An 11,869-nucleotide genomic window follows, 5' to 3' on the forward strand; every position below is an offset into this window, starting at 1 on the left:
TCCGAATTAGTTTGCCCGTAATCTCGTACCCCGATCTCAGTCGTCGGTTCGGGATTGTCGAAATGTATCTGGGTACGAGATTAGTTTGCCCGTTCTGAATTGATTCAGACTCTGTACTCCACATGAACTTAATTCATTGAATTCGATTCGGCCCATGTGAAGTACGGCGTCTGTACCGGGCCTCAATCAATATTACTACTGCTCCCATGTTCTCTTATGTCGGTCCCTACCAAGTGAAACACAAATGCGCCTTTACTAAGGGTGGGCCAAGGCGAATCTTTGTTTACACTTTTTGCCTAATTAACATATGTTTATCACTATCTGATAACACTAATAACATAAAAACTCTGAATATTGAAAGGACATAACAGTTTCAGTTTCCCCTGAAAATTTGAGCCCAATACATCGAATGGTTTCGAAGAAATTCTCTCCTAAAAACTCCAAATTTTACAGAGAATGTATGGCTCATTAACTTTTTTGCCACCCGGCAATTTCGCAGTTTTTTGATGGCTGATATATCCTTTAATATTGCTTGCAAAGAGCTGAAAATTGCACAAATTGCTCAATTTAATCAGCTCTTTCAACTTTTGCCTTTTGTTCATACAGCTATTTCAATTAACGTTGTCGGATCAAAGCTAAAAGCTTAAAGACAAGACCGAAAGTGTTGCGGTTTTTTGTTAATTTACACTTTTCCATGTAGTTTTTGTTTTCCGTATCTTTATCCGTGTTAATTGTGTCCTGCACCCTTCATTCCTTCCTGAACAATTTTTCGCACTATATGTAAATTCAGTGGTATATAATATTTTCAACACTTTCATTTTATCACTCACCCACCTAATCCAGCAATTGGTAAGTGTTTTTTCAGTCGTCCTGTTTTTTGGTTTCAGTTGTCTTTTTCGCGTTTATTCTTTTTATAGTCGTTCTTAGTTGTTTCCTGTACTTTCTCTGATAGGTATTTTACCAAATCCCTTGATTTGAGTGAATAAATTGCTGATTGAAACCTGTGAGTCTCTTCGTGGCCCTTGCCACTTCATTGTAAAATACCAATTGAAGATCATGGACGGTATCGAAGCTGATAATGCAAGTTCCATCCGAGCGAGTTCCAGGAGTAGAATGCCTAATTCGCTGCAGGACCAAGAAGGAGTTGTACGCGAAAAGCTGGACAGTCTAAAACGGTCTGCAGGAGGCTATGTCGCCACAATGTCTAAAGTGTGTGCTCGAATTGATGATTTACTCGCGGACTTTGCTAACTTGGTGCAAGTGCGGAATCTGCAAGCCACCTTGTCTGATGCATTTAGGAATTATGGAGACAACGTCGCGCGGACCAAAGCTCTTCTCAGTGACAGCAGCGTGGAACTTCACGAAATCCAGGGCGTTTACGAGGCTCAAGAGGTCAGAAAACGTCTGTATGATGAAAGGATCGAACATTTCGCGATCGAAGCTGCTTCGTATTTTAATAAACAAGTGTCAGAAGAATTACCCCGTGTCGACACTTCATCGCCTCGAGGATCGGTGAAATCGCAGAGCAGTCGAATTTCCAAGTTAAGTGCAGCGAGCTCGAGACTTCGCGAAGCCAAAATCGCGGCAGAAAAAGCGGCTCTAGTCGAAAAACAAACTGAGCAAAAACGATCGAGGACAATAGCAATGAAAGTCAAGTTATTGGAGCTTGAAATGAAACAAAAGCAATTCGAATTTCAACATCAACTAGAACTAGCGAAGCTCGACGCCGAGAAAGAGGCTGAGGAAGCTCGGGAAAGGACAGAGTTGGCAGATTTGGAGTTCAAGTTAGCAGAGCGCGAGTTTTCTGGTCTGCAGTTTGAGGAAAATCCACCTGAGCGGCGTAGTTTTAACAGAAATATTGACATTGACAGAAACTTTACAAGTGTATCCGACGCTGGTCCGCAAGTTGTCTACCCTCAAGCTGTTTCCACGAAATTAGGGTCGATCGCGCAGGTTTGCTTCACGCAGCCATTTTCTCCCACCACGTGTTCCGTCTCATCCACGAGAGTCTCGACCTGTCACGTAACGTCTCCGCGTGTCTCTGTTCTTCCCGACACGTCCTCGCGTGGATCAACGTTGCCTGCGCCCACTTCACGTTTTCCTGAGTTTTCTGCCACGTCCTTTCAAGCCCCTACAGTTCCCGTGGTGTCCTCGCGTGTCTCCTCGTTACCTGCGTACTTTACGCGTCTTACAGATTTTCCACCCATGCCTACGTGTGCTTCCTTTCAAGCCTCGCCAGTTCCCGTGGTGTCCTCGCGCGTCTCCTCGTTACCTGCGTTCTCTACGCGTCTTACAGATGTTCCACCCATGCCTACGTGTGCTTCCTTGCAAGCCTCTGCAGTTCCCGTGGTGTCCTCGCGCGTCTCCTCGTTACCTGCGTACTCTACGCGTCCTACAGATTTTCCACCCATGCCTACGTGTGCTTCCTTGCAAGCCTCTGCAGTTCCTGTGGTGTCCTCGCGCGTCTCCACGTTACCTGCGTACCCCACGTATGTTCCTGATTTCCCACCGATGCCTACGCCTGCTTCTGTGGTTCCTGCTATGTCCGCCTCAACGTTGCCGTCTTCGTATGTTCCCGAGTCTTCGCGCGCTAGCTCGTGTGTTCCTGCCATGTACCCGGGTGTCTCCCTGTTCTCATCCCAGCCGCCCTACAATGCAGGTCCAATATTCACACATGCAGCTCAAGCCTATGGTCCAGTTCGCCTGCCTTGTCACGCAACTTCAGGACATCTTCCACCTTCTCTTCAGCCAATGGGTGAAAGCTTCCTTGCAACTATTGCTACCACAATAGAAAGAATTAGTGCCGATCAAGGTCTACCTCCACTACAAGTGCTTAAGTTTGATGGCTCCCCTGAGAGATATCCACTATTCAGACAGAGGTTTCACCAGATGGTAGAATCGAAGGCATTGGATGAACAGACTAAGATGGCCCGCCTGTTGCAGTTTCTCGAGGGCCCTGCTCTTAGAGCTGTGCAAAGGTACGAGGCCTTGCCAGGAGGCTTAACCAAGGCGTTAGAAGTCCTGCAAAGTCGTTTTGGTCAACCCTTTATGATCGTAAGAGCTTGCGTCGACACTCTGACTAAAGGTCCCCCTATCGCATCTCAAGACAAGGATGGTCTCCAACGCTATGCAGATATGGCACAAGTCATGTATGATACCCTCGTATCTATGAACTGTTTAGGAGAAATGAACACTGACAATCTCGAGAAAGTGATACTAAGGTTGCCCAAATGGCTCCAAGACAAGTTTCGAGAACATTTGAAGAAGCTTCAACGCCAAGGAAGAATTATCCCCACATTCAAAGACATTGTTGAGTTCCTGAATGACCGAGCTGATTTGGCTAATCATCCGTTTTTTACAACTTCTTCTGAGGTGAAGCCACACAAGCCAATTGAAGATCGAGACAAGTCTCATCTGCGTCACCTTACCACTCTTACCACAAGTACCTCTAGGGAGGCCAGCAGACTTGCGATCAATAAAGACACTAAAGCCAGCAACTGCCCCTTGTGTGTCCAGCACCACCCACTCTATCGCTGCGGGGTATTCAAGTCCAAGCCCGTCGAGGAGAGGAGGGCCTTAGTCAACAGAAAGCGGATTTGCTTCAACTGCATCAACTCTACAGAACACACGGCCAGTTCGTGCAAGTCGCAAATGCGTTGTAGGGTACTTGGTTGTGGAAGGTCTCACCACACTTTGCTTCACCTGTCAGGTCCATCCCGAGAAAACGCTGATCATCACACTAACAACACTGAAGTCACAGTCATCCCAACCATGCCTACTGTCCTGCCAAGCGACCAAGATGCTCCCTCGAGCACGTGCGCTACTGCAACCTTGGCTGAATCCTCTGAGATTTACCTGCAGATCATGCCCCTCAAGATCATCGCCAACGATGGACGATATACAACCACTTACGGCTTGATCGACTCCGGCTCCGACGTCACTATGATTGACCCATCCCTCGTCGATCAGCTTGGTATTCAAGGCGAAGATGGACAACTCCTCCTTTCCACAGTAAGCCAAAGAGACAAACAGGAGAATGGAGTAAAGGTTGACTTCAAAATAGCCCCCGTTGATGATCAGCACTCACACCAGATAACTGTGCGCAATGCATGGGCTGTACGAGACCTTACCATCCCGCTTAAGCATGTAACAGCTCGCAAGAAGATGGAGCAATGGTTGCACTTGTGTCAAGTCCCTTTTCCCGAAGTACAAAGAAAGAAGGTTTCTATCCTTATTGGAACGAACATCCAGGAAGCCTTTATTCCGTTGGAAGTTAGAAAAGGAAGTCCTAATGAGCCCTTCGCGATACGATCCTGCCTTGGCTGGAGTATCCTTGGCGGTTCCGGCAGTGTAGACGGTAGACGTCAGTTTAACCTGCATCATGCTTCTTCTGAAGATGTTTCTCTCAACCGACAGTTGGAAGAATTCTGACGAATTGAGTCCCACGGCACCGTGAAAGAAGCCTTTGGGCCAATGTCTGTTGAGGATCGAAAGGCGCTGAAGATAATAGAGAACACAATCTCTAAGGTTGACGGCCATTACCAGATGGGCCTTCTCTGGAGGCAGGAAGTACCCTACCTTCCATTTAACAGAGCCTTGGCAGAAGGTCGTCTTCAAGCTCTGAAAAGGAGATTTAACCGGGATCCTGGCCTAGAGGAAAAGTACCGCTCCGTCATAGATGACTACGTTACTAAAGGTTATGCAAGACAGCTAAACGAAGAAGAGGCCTCTAAGAGATCCAAGATCACTTGGTACTTGCCACACCACCCGGTGCTGAACGTTAACAAGCCCAACAAAGTACGCGTGGTATTTGATGCTGCCGCTAAATTTGATGGCACTTCCCTGAACGATCGGTTGACCATGGCCCAGATCTCACAAATAATCTGGTTGGCGTACTTATTCGCTTTCGAGAAGAAGAAACTGCGTTCACAGCTGACGTAGAGGCGATGTTCCATCAAGTCAAAGTTCTTCCAGAGGATGCAGACGCCCTAAGGTTCTTGTGGTGGAATGCTTCTTCAAAACTCCCCCCTAAGGAATATCAGATGCTTGTCCACATATTTGGAGCAACTTCATCCCCTTGCTGTGCCAACAAGGCACTTCGACAGACGGCAGACGATAATAAAGGCCGGTATAGCCCTGAAGTCATCAAGACCGTACACAGAAATTTCTACGTCGATGATGTTCTGAAATCTGCGCCGACAACAGAAAAGGTGATTTGGCTTGTAGACCAGCTGACCAGGCTACTGAGTGAGGGCGGCTTCCACCTAACGAAGTTCACAAGCAACAGTAGGCAGGTGTTAAAGGCCCTCCCACTAGAGGAACGAGCGAATCCTTCTATCAATCTCGACCTCAGCCAACTTCCTATCAGCCGCGCACTTGGATTACACTGGGATGCAGCTTCGGATACCTTGCAATTCAAGGTTGTTCCCACGAACAAGCCTCCAACTAAACGTGGCATTCTTTCGACTGTTAGTTCCCTATTCGATCCACTTGGTTTTTTGGGCCCGTTTCTCCTCCCAGTCAAAGTCATTCTTCAAGAACTATGGAGAATGGACGTCCAGTGGGATGACCCTATTCCAGAGCCTTTACTAACACAGTGGAATGGATGGGTAGAGTCTCTGCCCCTTGTTGCGAACATCAAGATTCCGCGATGCTTCAAATCATTTTCTAGCACCCGAGTCATCACCGATGTCCAAATGCACTATTTTTCTGACGCATCTAACAAAGGTTACGCTGCAGTTGGCTACTTAAGGCTCGTTGATGATACAGGAAAGGTCCATTGCGCCTTTGTTATGGGAAAGACCCGAAATTCCCCGCTGAAACAGTGGTCCATACCGCGTTTAGAGTTACAGTCAGCAGTGGTAGCTACACGCTTGCATCTACTGATACGCGACGAGCTTGACATACCCCTTCAAGGTGTTACGTTCTGGACAGACTCTTTGACGACCTTGCAGTACATTACGAACGAGAAGAGGCGATTCAAGCCATTCGTTGCTAATCGAGTGAACGAAATTCATGAAGCCTCGACTCCTCAGCAATGGCGACATGTGCCAACATCACTGAACCCAGCCGACGATGGTTCCAGAGGAATGAAGCTACATGATCTTGACCCCAATTGCCGCTGGCTCTCTGGCCCAAGTTTCCTCCTGAAGCCCGAAGAACATTGGCCAGTTAGAAGGGTTGGCAATATTCCAGAAGACGACATTGAAGTTCAAGTTGAAAGAACCGTCATGGTGATTGACCGTGGATCATCACTGGACCTGCTTCTGCGTCGCTATTCATCTTGGCCTCGCCTCTTAACTCTTGTCGCCTGGTTGTTACGTTTCGTTAACCATGTTCAGAACAAAGGAACTTCTACTGAGAGAGGTGGAATATCCCTTTCAGAGATACGGTGCTCTTCCAAGAAAATTGTACAGTTGGTACAACGCCAAGCCTTTGCTGAAGAGATTGATTCCTTAGTCGAAGGTCATCCAGTTAAATGTCAAAGCAAGCTTGCAACTCTTCTTCCTGTACTCGTAGAAGGAACCGTGCGCGTGGGAGGAAGAATTCGTCACGCTCCTATCGCCTTCGAAGCTGCCCATCCGATGATACTTCCTAAAGATCATCCAGTTTCTACCCTGATCGTGCGCTACTACCACGAAATCCTGGGGCACGCCGGTCGAGAGCACGTACTTTCCTTCATACGACAACATTTCTGGATTATTCAAGCAAGGTCACTCGTGCGCCATGTTCTACGAAGATGCATCGATTGTCGCAAGCGAAATGAAGTCCCCATGACTCAGTTGATGGCTGACCTGCCAAAGGAACGTCTCACTCCCTATGATCGGCCGTTCACCTACACAGGAGTCGACTTCTTTGGCCCATTCTATGTGAAGCGTGGTCGGAGTTCAGAAAAGGTGTACGGTTGTCTCTTTACCTGCCTTACCAGTCGCGCTGTGCATATAGAAGACGTGAGTTCATTAGAGTCCGATGCCTTTAGTCAAGCCCTCCGCAGATTCATCTCGAATCGTGGGTGTCCCAAAGAAATCTGGAGTGATAACGGAACAAATTTCGTCGGAGCGGACAAGAAAATTCGCGACTCTATTCGTCAGTGGAATCAGGATGATCTAAACAAGCAACTGATTAAGGATGGGATTAACTGCTCCTTGTGCCCAATGTTCCAGTGGAAATTTCAGCCTCCAGCCGCGAGCCATATGAATGGGGTCTGGGAACGGTTAATTCGAAGTGTGCGTAAGACCATGAAGGCGATCCTTGGCAATCCAGATGCGTTGGTTGGACTGGAAACCTTACGCACGGTCTTCGCAGAGGTTGTTACCATTCTCAACAGTCGCCCGCTCACTCCCAGCAGTGATGATCCAGGCGACCCGAAACCACTCACTCCGAACCACCTTCTGCTGCAACAGAAAAATCTCGCTCTGCCTCCAGGTCTGTTTGTTCGCGAAGATCTTTACAGGAGAAAACAATGGAGGAGAGCCCAATTCCTTGCTGACTGCTTCTGGAAACGGTGGCTAAGAGAATACGTTCCAGCTTTACAGCAACGCCAAAAATGGGTTCGCGAGAAAGGAAACTTGAAGGTCAATGATCTCGTAATGCTTGTGGATGAAAATTCCCCTCGTGGAAGATGGCTCCTTGGCAGAGTTATGAAGATCTTTCCTGGCCACGACCAACGCGTCCGAGTTGGAGAAGTCAAAGCGAAGAATTCAACGCTCGTGAGGCCGGTTTCAAAACTTGTACTGCTGGAAGAAGAAGATTAGTAACATTGACATTCGCCTACAGTTATTATCAGAAACCTCTTGGACAGTTTGAATGCGCTAGTTCTAAGAACTTTCAGTGACTGATTAATTGATTCGCCTTTATTGCTGAATTTCCGCAAATTCAGCGAAGCCCCCCAGGATGTTGCGGTTTTTTGTTAATTTACACTTTTCCATGTAGTTTTTGTTTTCCGTATCTTTATCCGTGTTAATTGTGTCCTGCACCCTTCATTCCTTCCTGAACAATTTTTCGCACTATATGTAAATTCAGTGGTATATAATATTTTCAACACTTTCATTTTATCACTCACCCACCTAATCCAGCAATTGGTAAGTGTTTTTTCAGTCGTCCTGTTTTTTGGTTTCAGTTGTCTTTTTCGCGTTTATTCTTTTTATAGTCGTTCTTAGTTGTTTCCTGTACTTTCTCTGATAGGTATTTTACCAAATCCCTTGATTTGAGTGAATAAATTGCTGATTGAAACCTGTGAGTCTCTTCGTGGCCCTTGCCACTTCAGAAAGTTTACGTGGGATTTTTATGAATAAATTTATCAAAATCAGTCATGTCTGGAGAAAACAATAGGTTGTAATTAGCAGTACAATGACCTGCACGTGCAGGGATGATTTTGATGAAATTATTCATAAAAAAATAATCCCGCAAAACATTGCGGTCTTGTCTTTTAGCTTTAGTTTGATCCGACAACGTTAATTGAAATAGCCGTATACAGCCACGGCTTCTCTGATAATGAAGAAAAATGTAAACAATGACGTCAGCAAAGATTCGCCTATACCGATACCAAACACTCGCTATTATCGATACTCAGGTTACCTTGAAAATATCGATTCTTGCGAGATATATCGGCTGTTTCGACCCCTTTCGATATTGTTCACGTGACCGCCCCTTGAATATTTGAAAGCTGTTTCAGTTCCGAAAACCACTTTTTTTCGTTTGAATATGAGCTGTTGCACTGAGCTTGAAGGAAGTATGACAACATAAAAGTTGAAAGACTGTTGCTAGCGCTGTGTTTTTTGTTTGATGTTCACGTACCACAAAGAGTGTTTTCAGAGTGAAGGGAATAACATCACAAAAAGGTCTTGGATGATGACGTCACAATATCGGTATCGAGTATCGGTATCGAAAAATGCCAAATATTGGTAAAAGTCGTATCGTATCGTACTCGTATCGTATCGTATCGGATCTCCAAAAGGGAAAATCCCTTCCCCTGTAACTTCATCCATGTTGACCTTTCAGGGATTTTTCTGCTTTGTCTAGTCTGTTCTATTATGAAATGTTTAAGGGCGATTTGGACGGTACGATTTTCTCTTACGACTGTCGCATGCGATTTCTAGAGCGCGCGCTGCTTGCGTCATGTAAAAATCGTACACAACTCTCGCCACTCAACATTGCCTTTACCTACGATTGTCGTAGGATTTGTGCGTCTGTCGTAAGGATGTTGCAGGTTGATTTACACGACGCGATTCGTGTTGTAAGCATGGCGTAAGCGTGTCGCATGCGACAAATCGTAGGCAAAATCGTACCGTCTAAATCGCCCTTTACATGGATACCTTTGTTGAGATGAAAAGCCTTTGATCCCACACGCAGTGTACACGTGCAAATTAGACGAAAAAAAATATCAAATTCTGATCAGAGAAAAAGAAAACGCACAAGAAATGCAATGTCAAGATGAAAAGTGGAAGGATAGACCGGTCGAAAGTGAAAGCAATTATAAATAAAAACATCTTGATCAGGAAAAACCTCATTTGCATTAAAACTTTCACCAGACAGTTGACATTTGTGATAAAAAATACTCGATGTGTTTTGACAGTGGCGCCATTTTTTTTTCAGCCAATCATTGAACAGAAAAGTTATATTTATAGAATTTGACTAATGGTTTTATAATAAGACTTGGGGAAACCCCTTTTTGACGAAAAAATACAAATAAATAGGGCCTTTATTTCGCGGCGTTTCAGTCGATTTCAAGACAGAAGGAAAAACGCTAACCGAGTTGTACACCTTTTAAAGACATGGTTTGGAGTTCTTCAGAGCTGATTTGGAGGGGGATTGAGAAACGCACTGAGGAGGACCAAAAGAAGCTCCTTCAATGGCAACTGCAAGCCAGAGAACCAATTCGCCGTTTCAGCGACATTAGAACCGGCGATCATCTAGTCCAGAAAAGCTCGTTCATGAAAGGTTTGATTTCATATGAACACCATTTTCTCTGCGTCGGATTTGACGATAAAAAGAATCGGCCAAAGATTATGCATTACTATAACACGTCTTGGAACGCGAGTCTGCAGTTGATTCCCACGAGTCTCGGATCAGGAGCTAAAATTGAACAACTGGGGAAAGTACAAGAGATGACCTTGCCTCACAAAGACTTCATCAAGAGCGAAGAAGACCTACAGGCGAAGGGAAATGAAGTGGAAAGAGTCGTGTGGCCAGAGGAGCTGCGTCGGTACTCCGTTGCAGAAGTGATCAAAAGGGCTGAAGACAGGAAAGGAGAAAAGTGGTACAACATTGTGAGGAACAACTGCGAGACGTTCGTCATGTATTGTTTATGTGGTCTAGAGATCAGTCCTCAAGTAACCTCCGCAGTTGAGAAAATGAGTGAGGTTGGCGGACTCGTTATAAAATCGGTCCGACATGCATTTCATCAAACCGGCAAGGCCGTTTTGGAGTTGACCGACGACTTTTTGCTCGCCGGTACTGGCGGTGCCGCTCGAAACGGCCTGCTTAGAGGTGCTGGCCTCGGTATTGGTGTGGCGGTGACCGTAATAGTAGAAGGTTTTCTTGCGTACCGTGACATTTGTGAGGCTAAAAAGAAATGGGATAAAGGAATAATAATAAAAACCAGAAGAGAATTCATCAAAGAGGTGATAAGCATTGTTGTGATGGCTTCCAGTCGCACTGTGGGAAGTGTCATTGGAATGATTGTTGGCCAGTTCCTAATTCCCGTTCCGGCTCTGGGTGCAATTATCGGAGCTGTAGTGGGTCTCTGTGTCAGCCACCGTAAGGTAAAAAAATTCACAGAATCTAAGGCAATCGATTTGCTTGCTGGACGTATTGACAATTTCATTAAGGAAAAATATGACGCGCGAAGAGGCCAGCTATCACTGACTGACCAGAACAGCATTCAGGAAAAGCGTTATAACCGATAGAAATTTTAAAGCATTTAACTTCTAGAAGTTTGGATTGTTCCAGTTTTGGTCAAGCGCTACAGTATCTGCATAGTTGCGTACAAGTAGCTTACCTCTATATTGTTAATATGAAGTGGAATTTCGTTATTTACTGTAGTAATTTAGAGAGTTGAGTTATTTTAGTTGCATCCTTGAGTTAAGAACTTGTGATCGTCATGTAAGTCTTATGATTCAAGGTCTAGGTTATCCTGCACAATGTTAGTCTTATGATTTAAGGTCTAGGTTATCCTGCACAATGTTAGTCTTATGATTCAAGGTCTACGTTATCCTTCGCTAATGTTTAGTAGTTTCTAAGTGTTTTCGTCCAGTTTGAAAGTTCGTCTAGACGTGCGTTCGAAGTGTTTTTCTCCAACACCAATTCAAATGCGCTTTAGCAGAGTTTTATTCCGTTCAGATTTCCCTTGATCAAAACAGTTGGTTTGAAAACCAACTGAAGCATTAACGCATTTCACAGGGACACCCAACGACAAAATTAAAATCGTGCAATAGCTGAGGCATAGAGCATAGCATAGCACAGCAAAACATGGCATAACATACAGCAACACAGCATATATCAAATTAAAGTATAAAACTGTTTATTATAGTATAGTAGAGTGTAGTAGAGTAGAGTATAGTATAGTGTGGTATAGTATAGTATTATGGCGTGCCATTACCGCCAAAATTCAGCCATTGTTATTTTTGTGAATGGTGCCTCTAATTTTGAAAATGGTGCCTCTAATTTTTGTAAATGGTGCCTCTTTTTTCGTAAATAATGTAAATAATGTAATGGTATAGCATGGCATGGCATGACATGGCATGACATGGCATAGCATGGCATAGCATAGCACAGCACAGTACAGTACAGTACAGTACAGTACAGTACAGTACAGTACAGTACAGTACAGTACAGTATAGTATAGTACAGCATAGCATAGCATGGCATG

General features: G+C 45.0%; 2 protein-coding genes across 3 annotated transcripts; both read left to right on the forward strand.

The window, feature by feature from the left end:
- The first annotated feature begins 4,946 nt into the window (after positions 1 to 4,946).
- LOC146475807 (uncharacterized) lies at positions 4,947 to 7,754 on the forward strand. Its single transcript, XM_085115360.1, has one exon. It carries the CDS (start codon positions 4,947 to 4,949, stop codon positions 7,752 to 7,754), a length of 2,808 nt encoding a protein of 935 aa, XP_084971486.1.
- A 1,844-nt stretch (positions 7,755 to 9,598) lies between these two features.
- Positions 9,599 to 11,742, forward strand: LOC146475808 (uncharacterized). 2 transcript variants are annotated; one of them, XM_085115522.1, is made up of 2 exons: positions 9,599 to 11,122; positions 11,163 to 11,742. In XM_085115522.1, exon 1 carries the CDS (start codon positions 9,774 to 9,776, stop codon positions 10,905 to 10,907), a length of 1,134 nt encoding a protein of 377 aa, XP_084971648.1. In that variant the 5' UTR covers positions 9,599 to 9,773; the 3' UTR covers positions 10,908 to 11,122; positions 11,163 to 11,742. The 2 variants fall into 2 exon arrangements, with proteins under 2 accessions (XP_084971648.1, XP_084971649.1); XM_085115523.1 differs by having other exon boundaries at positions 11,169 to 11,742.
- Positions 11,743 to 11,869: the final 127 nt, after the last annotated feature.

This window comes from Pavona decussata, unplaced genomic scaffold, assembly GCF_977016875.1.
Source record: "Pavona decussata unplaced genomic scaffold, jaPavDecu1.1 SCAFFOLD_83, whole genome shotgun sequence".
Classification (NCBI taxonomy): Eukaryota; Metazoa; Cnidaria; class Anthozoa; order Scleractinia; family Agariciidae; genus Pavona; species Pavona decussata.

What these genes read in the sequence shown, in the direction of transcription:
- LOC146475807 (XM_085115360.1), top strand. Translation starts at nt 4,947, where the DNA reads ATGTTCCATCAAGTCAAAGTTCTTCCAGAGGATGCAGACGCCCTAAGG.
- LOC146475808 (XM_085115522.1), top strand. Translation starts at nt 9,774, where the DNA reads ATGGTTTGGAGTTCTTCAGAGCTGATTTGGAGGGGGATTGAGAAACGC.